This window comes from Netta rufina (genome assembly GCF_964035555.1).
Source record: "Netta rufina genome assembly, chromosome: 3".
Taxonomy (NCBI): Eukaryota; Metazoa; Chordata; class Aves; order Anseriformes; family Anatidae; genus Netta; species Netta rufina.
In genome coordinates, this window is record NC_140125.1 from 79,562,947 (window position 1) to 79,578,087 (window position 15,141).

At 34.4% G+C, this 15,141-nt stretch overlaps 1 protein-coding gene across 14 annotated transcripts in view; it reads right to left on the reverse strand.

Annotated features, from left to right (window-relative positions):
* TRDN (triadin) overlaps positions 1–15,141 on the reverse strand; it is a 243,920-nt gene that overhangs the window by 165,839 nt on the left and 62,940 nt on the right. For all 14 annotated transcript variants that reach the window (XM_084285079.1, XM_084285082.1, XM_084285081.1 and 11 more), the window contains 3 exons: positions 11,592–11,639; positions 3,517–3,576; positions 839–892 (listed from right to left, as the gene is read on the reverse strand). In XM_084285079.1, coding sequence (XP_084141205.1) covers positions 839–892; positions 3,517–3,576; positions 11,592–11,639 — 162 coding nt within the window. The remainder of the gene's footprint in view (positions 1–838; positions 893–3,516; positions 3,577–11,591; positions 11,640–15,141) is intronic.

Sequence of the window (15,141 nt, forward strand, 5' to 3'; positions counted from 1 at the left end):
TGTCCACAGGTGTGAAGAAATGACATTTATACAAGTTCATATGCATTGAGGTACCCTACCAGTACCAGGCGTGTAAAAACATTCATCTGCCATTTGACTCTGCCATATGAGTTTACACTAAGAACACAAAAGTGTATGCATGAGCATTGCTACTTACTCTCCAAGCTTGTGCTGCTGTTTCAAAAGAAAGTTAGAATTGTTAAAGATAAAGCTGTGCTAGATACCTATTTATTGCAACTACTGAGAGAATATTTAACTACTTAAAGGATTAGTCCTGCCCTTTGTTCCATAATTCAGAATTCCATATCTATGAAACAGCCCTGGTCAGTACCATTATTAATATTAATATACTTTTTTTTTTTTTTAAACATGGCTTGCTTCATTACATTTTCTCTTTTCATGTTAGGTGTTTTTCCTGGATGACCGTATTTTCTTAGAAATCATATTTGAATGTTGTGAATGTTGGAAATACTTAGAAATCATTGTGAGATTATACTCATCCAGAGTACAAAATATATTATCTATGATCTCTCCCTCTCAAAACAAAACAAAAACACACACACACACAAAAGACAAAAACAAACAACACAAGCCAACAACAACTACAACAAACCAATCCAAACAAACAAAAAATCTCGAAGGTCTACAAAATGCTAGTCAGTCTGTATGTCTAAAACCCTTTTCTCTACATCACATTTTTTACTAATAAAGTTCCAGTCATTTTTCCAGTCAAGAGGAGACATTTTTCCAGTCAAGAAGATACATAAATGGAAGTGAAGAAGACATTAGTCCTGAGGTACCCCAAAATACAACATAAATCCTGATATGAAATTTATACCTGTATGCTTCTCCTTTTTTTCAGGTTTCTCTTGCCGTTCTGTTTTATGTGTCACTAGGAAAGAAGAAATGCATTCATATGTCTAAAAAACCCACCACCATTGTGAAACAAACTTAAGAATCAGAAACAATTATACCAAGTTAAACCATAGGAGATGAAATGACAAGCTGTGTTATTCTTGAGCTATCTCATGCACTTCTGTACTGCACACATCATACATGGTTACTAGCAGACAACTGTGACTAACAAGTTACTGCTTATGTTTCAAGCCATGGTACCATTCCCCAGCTGTTTACTACAGTAAGAACCTCGCTTGCAATCGCCTGTTCCTGAAGGCAGTTTTCCAGAAAACTGTCAAGGACAAAGGCAGAGCTCATAGCAAATGCTGCTGCCTATACATCACCTGGACCACCCCATTTTCTATGAGGCAGAGGCTTGTTAGAACTGGAGTTGGACTTGTCAGTCCTGGAGTATAAGAATGTCACATGCACATGTCTCTGTCACTTGCCAGCTGGCTTGAGGTGGATAACTAGCAATGGATATGGATAGCTAGTAACGGATATGGATAGCTAGTAACAGACACTGGTTGAGATCAGTTCCTGGCAAACGATGATCCCAAAGCCATAATTAGCTTCAAAATAAAAACTAGCATTTTGACAATGAAAATTGCATTATGCTATCCATCCATTATATTTTATCCATCCGTTATATATTATATTATATCCATCCATAATATTTTCCACTCACCTTTCTTAGGATTTTAGACAATAATTTTCAAGATAATGGAAAACAAGCATGAGGATTTAACAGCACTTCAGAAAAATCACCCATGAAACTACAGGCTAGCTTTTACTCTATCTACTGTGGGTATTTCATTCCAGTTTAGTAAAACTCTTTTGTCAAACAGGATAAAACAAGGAAGATTTTTCACAGTACCATGAGTTCCATGTCTGACTGGAAGCAAAAGTAGAAGAGCAAGGAGCATTCAAGCTCTCACTATTATTATTATTATTTTTAATTTTACCAATACGGTAATGAAACACCTCAAAGTGAGATCCTGACATATCTGACTGAGTCATTTCTAAGGGTACTTTCTCTATGTCATTAGATAACTTTCCTAAACTTCATCACATAAGTTGATTAGAAGTTAGAATAAGGGTTACTTACTCTATATGCCAAACCTGAAAAATGAACGTTTCAAAAGTAGAAAATAAACATTTGAAATACAGGGACTCAGTAAAAATTTTGGGTTTCTCAGGCACACCACAATGAAATTGGCCTTAGAAAGACACATCCACAACCAAAATTTTAAAATATATTATATAGTCTGAAAGTAATCTTACTACAGTGATTACAGGGAAACTCTACCTGCAGTAGCATTTTAGCAGTAATTGTAGCAACAGTTCACTAAAAAAAACTAATACATTCATCTTGAGATAACATCTAGACACAAGTAATGTCGGGTAGACAGCTGGCGTTATTAAGAGTTATAATTATTATTCTTCATTTGCTTGGGATATGTTTTTTCTTGTTCTTTGAAACATTCCAAAACATTAAAATTTCTTCTCATGTCAAAGCAAATCAAAGATTCTCCCAAGTTTTCTACTAAAGAACGCAAGTCTTAATGACACACTCATGTTACAATATGGGACATTATAATCTCTATCATTTTGCCAAATCTCAGAATAATAGTCCCTTGTTAAAACCACTCCATTTTCTAGTAATAAATTTTCAGTCTCATAGAAACCTGAACTTACGTGCCTCTCATTAACCTCTAGAGTCAGTCTTGTTATTTTAAATTATTGATATAAAATGCAAAAGGTCCAACCAGAGACAACTAAAAAGGCCTAGTCAATCACAGATTTAAGAAGGTGTACGTTCACTTCAGTTACAAGACGGTCTGAAATAAATCAACTGTGGTTGAATATTGAATCTTTCCTTCTTTTGGTTGATTTGTTCTTCCTGAATTGGTTTCTTCCTCCAGTCTGAGACTTCATTAATCAAACTTTTATGTAAAGGAAATGTTCGTAGAAATCTTGAAGTGTTTTGACAAGTAGGTATGTTTCAACAAAATACCATTTTTGCCAAAAATGCCTCACAAGAAGCAAACTAAATGGTGGCTCTAGGCAACATTTTCATGAGTCGTGGGTGGAAAGGAAGTTGACTCCTACAATAGATAGCCTGTAATTTGTTGTTGGCATACACCAAAAGAAAATTATCAAATCCTCTCTAACACTCTCCCCCAGCACCTCTGAGTCTCGGATAAATGTTTTTTTAAAGTCAGGTCTCTGAAGTGGAACACCTCAAGTGGCCATGCCCTGTATGATATAATTTAGTCATTACATTATGTTCTGGAATGTGCCCAAAGATTAATATTATTCTTAGATTTATTCAAGAAGAATAAAAAGACACCTGTTTATGCTCTAGGCATCTCTTTTATTAAAAGTTAATAATAAAGTACAAACTTATTCATTAATTTATGAATATAACTTTAGTCTTTCTGCAGAGTGATGGATCTAAAGTGCTTTTAAAATCCTCATTCCCCTTCTGGCTAGTTTTCATAAAATCTCCTCCATCCATAACTGGGTTTTCCAAATGGGTCTGAGAGTCAATAGATCAGACTGTTTTAATCCACTGGTAAAACAAACAAACAGAAGTATCAAATGCTAAATACATACCTTTTATGGGTTCCTTCTTTTCAATTTTTTCTTGTTTTTCAGGTTTGTCTCTGTGAATTACTAGGAAAAAAAAAAAAAAAGAAACAGTAAATCCATAATCTCCAGGTATTATGTATTACACTTATTACTCCACCAAAATAATTAAAGAAAAATTCGGTAAAATTTTGGCTGAGTAACAGACACTAGATCTTGTATAGAGCTTCTCAATGTCAATATTTAATTCCGGGTCCAGGAGAAATATTATTTACTCTAAACAGTCTTAAAATGTTGAACAATATTTTGGCAACATAAGAGATTATTCAGCAACCTTAATCTGTGCAATCTGGTTTGGTCCCATTACACAGGCACCCTGACCCTAAGACTTCTGATGGATTAAATTATTTTCAGTCCTTGAGAGCATCGCTTTTATTTTATTTTATTTATTTTTTATTTTATTTATTATATAAAAATATTTATATATTTATTATATAAATATTTTATATTTATATAATTTATATATATTTATTTATATTTATATATATTTATAAATATATAAATAAATATGTAAATATTTATTATATTTTTATTTTATTTATTTATTTTATTTAGATTTATTCTTAACAAAATAAATAAATGGTTAGCATATTGCTTTCTGTGTTTTTTTTTTTTTTTTTTTTAGATGTTGCTTCAGCCATAGGATGGATTTACAGGACTACATTTCTTTTATTAAAAGTGTATCTTAAGAAAGAACAGCTGTTTCAAGGACAGTCAACTACATGTCCTGCTGGCAGCAGGCAAATTTGAATCCTTGTGGACTCTGTTTTCCACTCAACTTTTAGACCATATTTATGGACATGGTTATATTCCATATCCCAGTTATTTAGATAGGCACTTTCCTTGCCAATCTCCACTTCTAAAAGACCAGCATTTTTTGTTAATTTAAGGGAGAAAATATTTTCTTTGCAATGCTCAAGTTTCTGTCAACAAGTAAACCACAGAAGACACAATCCTGATTAAAGACAACTGCGTTTTATACACAAATACAGTGAAATTTTTATATACATTAATTTCATCAGCTTTGCAGCAAATGTAACTTCATAGATGTGCAAGCATATTTTTTGTTGGCTAAATATTTCTTCATTAAAAAATAGATCTATGTCTTTAAGAAAATATCATTATAAACATTCCATAATTTCATTACATTGGTAAATGTGTTTGCATTATCCAAATACATTTCCAATCATAACAGGCAAATCATTGTTGATAACAATTAGCAGAACATAAGAAAGAGATTGCAAGGAGATTTTTCAAAGCTTTTAAGGAATCTGGACAGCTAATTTACACTTTTTTTTTTTTTTTTTAAAAAAGAAAAGAAAAAAAAAAAGAGGCTGTGAAGAACACACAAGCAATAACATTGAATGAATATTATTCCGTGAATGACAGACTTTAAGTTAACCACTTGCTTTAGGACATCTAGTAGCATACCAAGAAAAAACACTCTGCTCTCTCAGTATATTCTGTAGAACTTGAACTGTGAATTGTATGAGAAACTGTAACGTGCTCTTAACATGGTCTTATTGTTTGCATCTGTATTAACAAGTGCAAGAACTGTGCAACATATTTCAAGTCTGCATTGTCAATTTTGGATGGGACAGCAGCAGATTTTTGCAAATAGTTCTGTGATGGTTAATGGTTGTTAAACACGAACACATTGGACAGTCCTTATAGTCACTATGTCAAAAAATATAGCTGAAATGTGCAACAATAAACTGGCAATAAGAAAACTGTCTTTTAGCCATTGAACATCAAACTTGTGTAAGGGAGGCAAACCACCCTTTAAAAAGTTTTGTTGTTGTTGTTTTTTGTGTGTATATGTGTGTGTGTTGTGGGGAGGAGGGGTATGTACTGAATCTCAGCAGACATTAAAGTGGACAATTTAAGGTTACTTCAAGTCATCAAAAACTTACAGAGGACACAAATGTAAAGAAATATTAATATTTGTGCAGACTCCAAGGTAAAAACACAAAAAGATCAGTTGGCTCCTTCTTGAGAAATAAAACGAGCTTGACATATCTGGGCAGGAAGCCTGGAATGTGGATAAGCAGAGACTAGGCTGGCAAAAGCATGAACTATTTGTCTCTTTCCCATGATAGGCTGAAGGTGGATCCAAGAGCCCTATTCTGGTTGTTGATAGCACCAAAGCTTCAGAGTTTGCTAATCTCAGACTTTAATATAAAATTACCATTACCTCATATGGATACTGTCAAGAGCTATGGCTTTGGGGTAGAACCTTATCTATAAAGGGCAGGTGTTGCCAAAAATTAAAGGATTCATGTTTCACAGCTGTGATGACTGGCCATTTTTACATCTTCAATCAAAGTGCCCCAGGGACGCCAAAGTCCATTGAAGCTTTTGATCTGACAAACTTTAATATGATTTTTCTTTTCTACATTAACTCTGTATTCTCCCCTTCAAATGCTTTCATGTTCAGCTTTATATGTCATTCTGAAAACTCTCTCATGTAAATTACTTCACCGTCTACAGATCTTTTCCAGATTTAGTCACCTGGATATCTATTCTGTTGTAAAGAATTGTATTCTTAATGCATGCACTTTTTAAAGTTCCCAGAGCTTAGAGGAAAGAATTAAGTTGGAATTAGAAATAAGGCAGGCTAGCCATATAGCCATGTTTTGGGGAAACAACCTAGAATTAATGCAAATATTTTTGCATATATAAAAAATAAAAGAAAGTACATATTTCTTTTTCTAAATCAAGCACTCTTCAACTGAAAAATGCTGAAGATAAAACTGCTCAACTAATTTTAATTCAACTATTTTATTTGCTTTATGACATACTAAGTTATTAAAAGATCATCTCTTTTATTTTATTTTTTTAATAGCATATTGGGTTCATCCAGAGAAAAATAACAATGCATTTGCTTTCATAACAATTGCCTAAGTTAAAATTTTCTCACAGCTTAAAGGAATTTGCTTGGACTTGCTTGCAAATACCAATAAAAAGCATAAGTTCAGAATGAACTGTTATTAGCATTGGAAAAAATATAATACTCTAACCTAATTTTCACTAACCTAGATTTTGGAAATTGCTGAAACATTTTTATATGACTTTGAATGAAAATTCAGCCAGAGGCAAAAAGCCAAGCATGAAAAAATTCATCCTTCACTACTGGAGTGCGTTAAATTTATAAATAATCTAACATAGGAGTTTATAATGGAAAATTTTAAGGTAATTTAACAAGGTATTCTGAATTTAATCAAATAAGAATATTTCTGTTTACTTCACATAAAATTTAAAACAACAAGCATAGTATATATGTGATATTTTCCAAATTTTAGTCATCTAGTGCTATATTTGATTTGCATCAAATGGAATGGAAGACAGTGATTGGGGATGAGATTTATTTTTTTTAATTAAAGTGTTTGAGATAGAGTATTTGATAACATTTCCAACCCCACTGCCCCCCCCCCCCCAAAAAAAAAAAAAAAAAAAAGGAACTTCAAAGGGATGTAATAAGGAGGAACTAATTCCACATCTAAGCTAAGTAAAAAGTTTTCAGCTGAGTAAGTCCATTGCTTAGCATAAAGCTACGTGATGGGTGCATAATGCATGCAGTAGAGGTTGCTTGCTCCAGCTAAGTGCCTGTCCACAGAGCAGCACTCACAAAAGTTAAGATAAATGAACTAATACAATGAAGTTAGAATGCATTAGTCAGACAACATTAAATCTCTGAGTAGATACTTCTATTCAGAAGCTGAGTAACCTTAGATGGCTATAACTTAATCCTTCTTGAAAGAATCCTCCATAAAAAAAAAAAAAAAGGGGGGGGGGGGGGGAGTGTGCTTGATCTGCAGAGGGGCACAAACTTCCAGGTCCTAAACAATATTCCAAGGAAATCCCAGCAATTTAGGAACTGTGAAGGCATCTGCATTCATTACAAACCACTTCAATTACCTGTAAAGAGGGAAGAAGCTTGCCTGGAACTTGGCCACACCTGCCCCAAATGGCACCAGGCATGCACGTGCTCTGCAGCACCAAACTGTAAGATGGATCTAGCCCTTCAACACTAGGTTTAAATGCCTATGTAAGAGCAAGACAATTTCCTGTGCGTTACAATACAATTTAAAGTTAGATTTAACTGCAGCAGTCAGAGGGCATTACACCCATCTGAACTGACGTTCGAGTTTGCCAGCTACTGGTGATGGTCAAATTACCTGCAAGCATTGGCTTTACTCTGGGCTTCTCTCAGCCCATGTGGCTGAACTGATACTTGACAGCTGTGCCTGAAATGCTGCAGCTGTATTGCTACCAGTACCCATGTAACCTAGTTTATAGTGGCCTCAGATGAATCTGTAGTCATAAGTCTAGAAATCAAGACAGACAGCCCCTGTATCAAGCCTAAATATGCTACTTTACTTGCTAATCTTGTCAACTTATTTTGGGTTTCTGGTACACTGTAGATTTGTATGGGCCAACTCCTTTTACCTATTTATTTGTCTCAAATACCATATATTTACATAAAATTAAATTATATGGACACTTTATATTTGTCTTCATGATCATATAATTTACCCATATGCCAAAACACAGCCAGCTTTACTCTGTAATATTTGCATTACTTGTACAGCCCTACTGTGATTAGGGTAGGAGAGACAGGTATGTGCTATGCATAGTAAGTGAAATAGTTTGGAAATGACTGAAATATATTTGTGAAATCAGGTCAAATTCAGAGATACTTTCTGCCAAAACCAGAGAGGATAGTACTAATTTCAGAGGCACATGAGTGTCTTTGCTGAAATCACAGTCTTTTTTTTTTTTTTTTTTTTTTTTTGTGTGTGTGTGTGTGTGTGTGTGTGTGTGTGTGTGTTTTTTAATATATGACTCTGAGAGGTAGCATTTCATCATCACATTGTCTTCTTCCATCCCTCAGTCCAACAGCAATGTATTAGTGAATTACATACAGGAAAAATCACAGTACCTTTTTCAGCGTTGTGATGACGTTACGTTGACTTTAGTGTGAGGAATTCTTATTCTTAGTGTAAGTGAAGTTTATGAAGATTGTTGATGAATGTATACTTTAATGACAGTTTTGAACCTTTTTCCATGACTTCTCAAAGTCTGTGAGCTATTTTTATTCCAGTGGTACAGGTTATTTCATTGTATTGCTAATATCTATTTTCCATAAGAATTAGAAATTATTTTCTCAGTCCATTTGGGTTATCATTAGGTTTTCTCTTTGACAGAAATTACACTCTTATATATATTTATCTCAATATATTCTGTTATTGTTCTTCCCTGTTGCTGAAATATTGGATAGTTACCTCTTATTCATTGGCAGCAACAGTAATAAAAGCTATAGTACCTACATCTTAAACGGTGCTTTCATCTGTAGCTCTTAAAGTCTTGCAAAAGCAGTATATATCATTATATTGCAGGAATTGCAGGACAGCTGTGGCTGGCTGGGCACTGCGAAAGCCCCCACGCAGCAGGCTCAGCACTGAGGCCAGGCCGGGCTGTGTGGGGCTGAGGCTGGAAACCCCAAGGACTCTTCCAGAGTGGCCTTCCTGGGCAGCCCGTGCCATGGGGAGAAAGTTTCTCCCTGTATCCCACCTGAATCTTGCTTAGTACAGCTGAGCCTCCTCGTGTCTCTGGCTCCTTCCTCTCCACCACCTCTCAGCCTGCTCCAGGCTGCTCCTAGGCCAGCCCCGGTCCACAGCCTCTCCTTTCAGGACAACTGCTCCAATCCCCATCATGTCAGGGGCTCCATACTGAGATCACCCCAGTTTATCCATGTCTTTGCCTGGGAGGCCATGGTATCTAGAAGCGGTCTCATGAATGCTGCATTATGAGTGATAATCACCTGCTTCCATGGGCAGGCCATGCTCCTGCTCACACAGCTCAGGGTGCTATTGGCCCTTGTGGAAATGCTAATGCATCCAATACCAAATTGTAAAGACCCTATTTTGTAGTGAATTTATGCTTAACACATACATGTAATCACAAAATTTCACTGCTCTTAAGAATGAAAAAATGTTTTGTTGAATCAGTTCTCAGTGTATTTCTGCTTTTCAGAGTTGACTAAGTGCAACCATGGAAATACACTTCATTATTAGTAGTTTATCAAAATATTTAATTATAGGCAAAGATTAGGGTACAAATCTGCCTGGCTTTTAATAGTCTTAAGAAACTTCCTTATAATTTTAGCTAGTTCTATCTGGAAATTCCATTCATTGCACCTGTTGCTGATATTTTGGTACAGTCTTTTCAAAATGAGGCTTATGGATGCAGCTTCCCTATTGGGACTTCAGAGGGTTTGACTACTAAAAAATATGTCTAAAATTATTTTTGTAAGTCCAGCATCCCCATATTGAGGTCAGACAGAATGTTTTCTTGTAACTGTTCCTACTGCATGCAAAGTGCATTTTGAGGACTAAATATAAGCAGAAATATATATATGAGGAAAATATATATATGAGGACTAAATATAAGCAGAAATATATATAGTATGTTCAAGGCCAGGCTGGATGGTGCTTTGGGCAACCTGGTCTAGTGGAAGTTGTCCTGGCCTGTGGCAGGGGGTTTGGATGGTCTTTAAGGTCTCTTCCAACCCAAACCATTCTGTGATTCTATAATTCTATGAAGTATGAGAACCTCCCCATCTCCACCTTGAAAAAACAAAACAAAACAAAACAAAACAAAACACACACACACACAAAACAAAACAACAAAATAACACAACCAAACACCTATATATATATATATATATATACATACATGTATATATATATATATGTTTATATATATATATGTATATATATATATATATACGTATATATATATATATATATACATATATATATATACGTATATATATATATATACATATTTGTCATTTGTCTTGCACTTCAGCAATTGATTGTCTAATTAAAGACTTCCTTATAAGGCATACTCATAAAGGGCATACTCATAAACTAATGACACCTGAGCGCTTTTTTTTCCCTAGCATCTTATAACATCTTTGTGATGATCTTTGTCACATTAATGTTTTTCTATGTAAAGCAAAGTATTTCTGTACAGATGGAATAGTATACAGGAGGCTGATTTGGTCAAGGCTGCAACTTCATTTGTGCTTTTTTACCGTGCTTGAAAACTCCCTATCTGGGATACTTTGCTAATGAATTTTAGTTCATTATTGACCAACTAGCCCACTGATACCCTAAAAAATTTATTTCCAAGGTACATGATTTATTAAATAGTTGGGAAACAATTCTGGGTACTTCAGATGACCCTGGAAACCTAGCACTAGAGCTGTAAAATACTAGAAAGAAATATATATATAAAATGAATGTAATTTTATGAGGGAGAGTGTATGTATATACACATTATTTTTAATAAGCTTCCTTCTTGCTTCCTCCTATAATTACTAAGCACGACACTGGTGCATCACTGAGATGCTCATCAGATTTTGTGTATCCTAATCTTTCCAGAGGAGGTTCTATTAGACAAAATAAATAAATAAAAAATGTGCAAATAACTCAGGAAGCTTCTTTGTTTACCTGACCTCTGAAAACCAGTCCAAACCAGTTCCTCTGTGAATTTTGGGAAGTGCCAGTTAGAGGAGATTAAACACTCTGAAAGAGAGTAGGTTCTTATAGTGGAGGTTTTCTTATCTTTGATACACACCTGGCTCCCTCTTAACTAGCACTTCCTAACTTTGATGGCACTCACTGGCCTATAAATTTGTTTTCTTCCTTGCCGAACACACTTCATGTGTTTTGCACTAGAGGAAGTTCATCAGCACTCTATGTTCTTGCACCTTTGCAACAAAAAGACTCCTGGATAAGTATGGACAGGATAATCTTATTATGAATGTGTCTTTACAATATAGCCCAACAAATATAAAATGGCATTATTTGTTAATGTTAAGGCATACATTAAATTTTAGTTATTTTTAGACTGTGAGAACCACAGTGCTTCTGAGTGCTTCTATAATAAAACAGGGATAAAATATGTAGTTGGCAAATACAGTGTATATTATAAACATACATGTAAGTAAACAGACAAAAAAATAATGTTACCTTTTGGAGTTCGTTTTTCATGTCTCTCTGGTTTCGCTTTATGGATTTCTGAAAACAATGTAGAGTTTATTTATCCATATCAAACTAATCTTAACACAGGGAAATATCAGATGCATTCTTTTAATAAAATTAGGTAAGTGCTTCAAAATTATAGCACAGCCATGACTTTATTATATTCATATTCATAATTATATACAATAAAGTTAAATTATCAGTTATAGCTATATATACATGCACACAGAATACACGTGGACAAAAATCATAACAATAAATGACTTGAATAATTATTCTGATTTAAATTAAGCTATATCTGCTTTTCAAGTCAAGAACAGGTTTTTCTGACCTGCAGCTGCTATATGGTAACATATGTTGACTACGAATCAGAAAAAAAAACACATGCTTTTACTAAGCATTTTTCCTGTATCTCTACTTGTTTGCCAGGATTAGTTTTTTATGTTCTCAGAATTACCTTTGGAAGGTAAATATTCTTTTTACTACATTTTCTAAATTTTTAAAGCTCAAATGCTCAATTGGTAGTTCCAACACACAATAAAAATAGACTCAATGTTGGACAAAAATTACAAACAGATACAAAAGTTCCCAGGTTAGGGATTAGAGTCTCCGAGAATGACTGACTCATTTTAATCATGCTGTATACCAATAAATCCCTTAGCTAAGAACTGCCTTGTTAGAAGAGAAAGTGGTACAGTATTTACATGCCCTTGCTATGCCACCTCCTCTAAAAAAAAAAATCCTCACCTGTGACATAGATATTATGTTACTGCTATATACATTTATGTTTTTTTTTTTTTTTTTCTTCCTACTGTCCTAATTGTGTCAAAACCAGGATATTATAAAACAAATGACCACAACCAACAAAAACAGAATTAAATCAAGCTTGCATAGCACTGCTTGCTTACAGTGGTAGAAATATACAGGCCATTACAGGTGCCCAATAAAGCCATTAAGACTCAACAGAGTCTCTGGCTGATTAGGCAATATGTATATTTTCTTGCAGTGGAAAACTGGCATAAAATACTGGATCAAATAAACCTTTGACAACAACACATACAATTCTGACCAGACCCTATTGGAGGTGCTACCCTGTATTTTAGGATCTTGGTCTGCATAATCTAAATTAAACAAGAACTCTGGCACCAAAATTAATCCAAGGGAGAAAAAAAAAAAAAAAAAAAAAAAAGTGTATATTACATCTCAACTCAAAGGAGCTACTATAATGCCTTTTGAAGACAACTGAAATTTTCCATTTATCCCATTAGTTATCTGGTCCAGCTGTAACAGAATCTACATTGGCAAAGAGATACAATGGAAAATGGTATTTTCTCTTTCCAAGATTGATTTGTGCATAGTTCATTTGAAAAAAATACAAGATATTTTTATTAGATAGTAGTAGCCATCTGAATCATAGCTGAATTAATGATTTTGCCTGCTTCACAAGAAACAACTATGCTATAACATCAGTCTATAGCCTTGAGAGAGAACATTACTTCATGGAGATAAAGGAAAACAAAGGAGGATATATGTATTACTGTTAGCTGTCTATGTATGGCAGCATAACTAAGCAAATTATATGATGTCAATGAGCCAAAAGGCCTTTTGTTCTATTTTAACCTTGTATTTTTCAGCCTGAAAGTGTAGTTCATTTATTGTTCTATAAGCCTCAAAGGTTATGATTAGGAAGAAATCATGCTGTATTGATTTACTGTATTTCATCTGAGCTTGTTTGTTGTTTTTTGTTTGTTTGTTTGTTTGTTTTTGTTTTTTTTTTTTTTTCAACTACATGAGGATATTTTTTCCATCTACCAAGACAATCCAGTAACTGAATTCCCTCTTGTTCTGTTTAAAAGGATACACAAACTAGTTTTGGTAACTAGTTTAGGAATGGTTCAAGACAAAGATTATGTGCAGCTAACTCTGAGCACATCTGAGCAGTTCTCCATGCTGCTGTTCCAGACTGCCTCGGTGCATTTAAAGAAAGCTCTGTTACTTCCTTTGCATTGCAATATACAATGTAGACATATCTCACCCAGCTCAAAGTTCATCCTACATACAGATGTAATGTCCCACTGCCTGACATATCAAATCATACAGTGACACATATTCATAGAATGGCTTGCGTTGGAAGGGACCCTTAAAGATCATCGAGGCCAACCTCCTACCATGGGCAGGGACACCTTCCACTAGACCAGGCCCCATCCAGCCTGACCTTGATCCTGGCCTATCTCCTAATAGGGGCATACACAATCTCTCTGGGCAACCTGTTCCAGTGCCTCACCACCTTCATTGTAAAAGATGTCTTCCTTACAATCTAAATCTACTGTCTTTCAGTTTAAAACATCTGCCCATTGTCCTCTCCTTGCTTGACTTAAGGTTACTCAACTCCACTGTGTTCCAACCAACCGTGTGTCTCACTACAAAAAATAGGCCTTTTTTCTAAAAAAAAAAAAAACAAAAACAAAAAAAGTCTTTGCAAAACTTCTGTGATTTTAGTGAATTTCTTATTGCTTCTTCAACTACCAAATATATATGGAAGAATGACTGTAGAACTGGCCATCCAAATTAGCTTAACATGGTATCAGTGATGGCACTTACTGACACAAACACTTCAGTAATGCACATAAAATGGTATTTTATAGACAGCAACATTGAGAATGTCATCTAATTTTCTGGTACAATTAGGATACTGTACATTGCACAAAACCCTACAAAATTCCTTGAAGTGAAATACAACTTCATAAAACATAAGTGTGTGTATATGTATTTTTATATATTGCAAAGTATGCCATCATTAGGATCTCTCCACAAACTCTGCATTATAGTTAGAACCATCACGAAATATTGTAGCCTGAAGGACATCAATTCTGATTCTTTATAACCTAAATTTTCCCAGCACAAATAAATCTAGTTTCAATATAGGCTGATCTTGATCAATTTACAAGACAGAAAATAGTGACTGTTATCTAACTCAGAAATATTTAAAATAAGGAAACACATTAGATTACTCTATTGAGACTTTTTCTGTTCTGGGAGTTTTGATACTGCCTCATCCTTTATGACAAATAGCTTTAATTTTCTAGTAATCACATCATATCTTATTGCTGAGTTGACAAAGCAGCTATAATATCATAGAAGACTTACATGGCCAGTTTAAAGCATGTAATTTATCTCTATCAATGTGACACATTGTTAATAAATCCTAAATATTATGAATTCATGTTTAGAAAAATGACAGAATCAAGCAGCAGCAAGGATAATCTTTGTTACCACGGCAACCATCCTGATTCTTTATGAGAAGACAGCACAGTTTATTAAATTATTGCAAGGTAGTATGTATTTTAAAAGCTTTATACATTTTTTTTTTTTTTTGCCACTTATCAAGCAGACGTGAAAAATTATCTTTCCCCTTTTGTTTCTTGGGCTTTTAATAGATAAGTACTTTATTTCCTTAAATACAGATACTGCTTGACACCAATTTTTCTATACTTTGGGTGTTGTGTGGATACACAGAACATGCAGAGTGATTATTTTA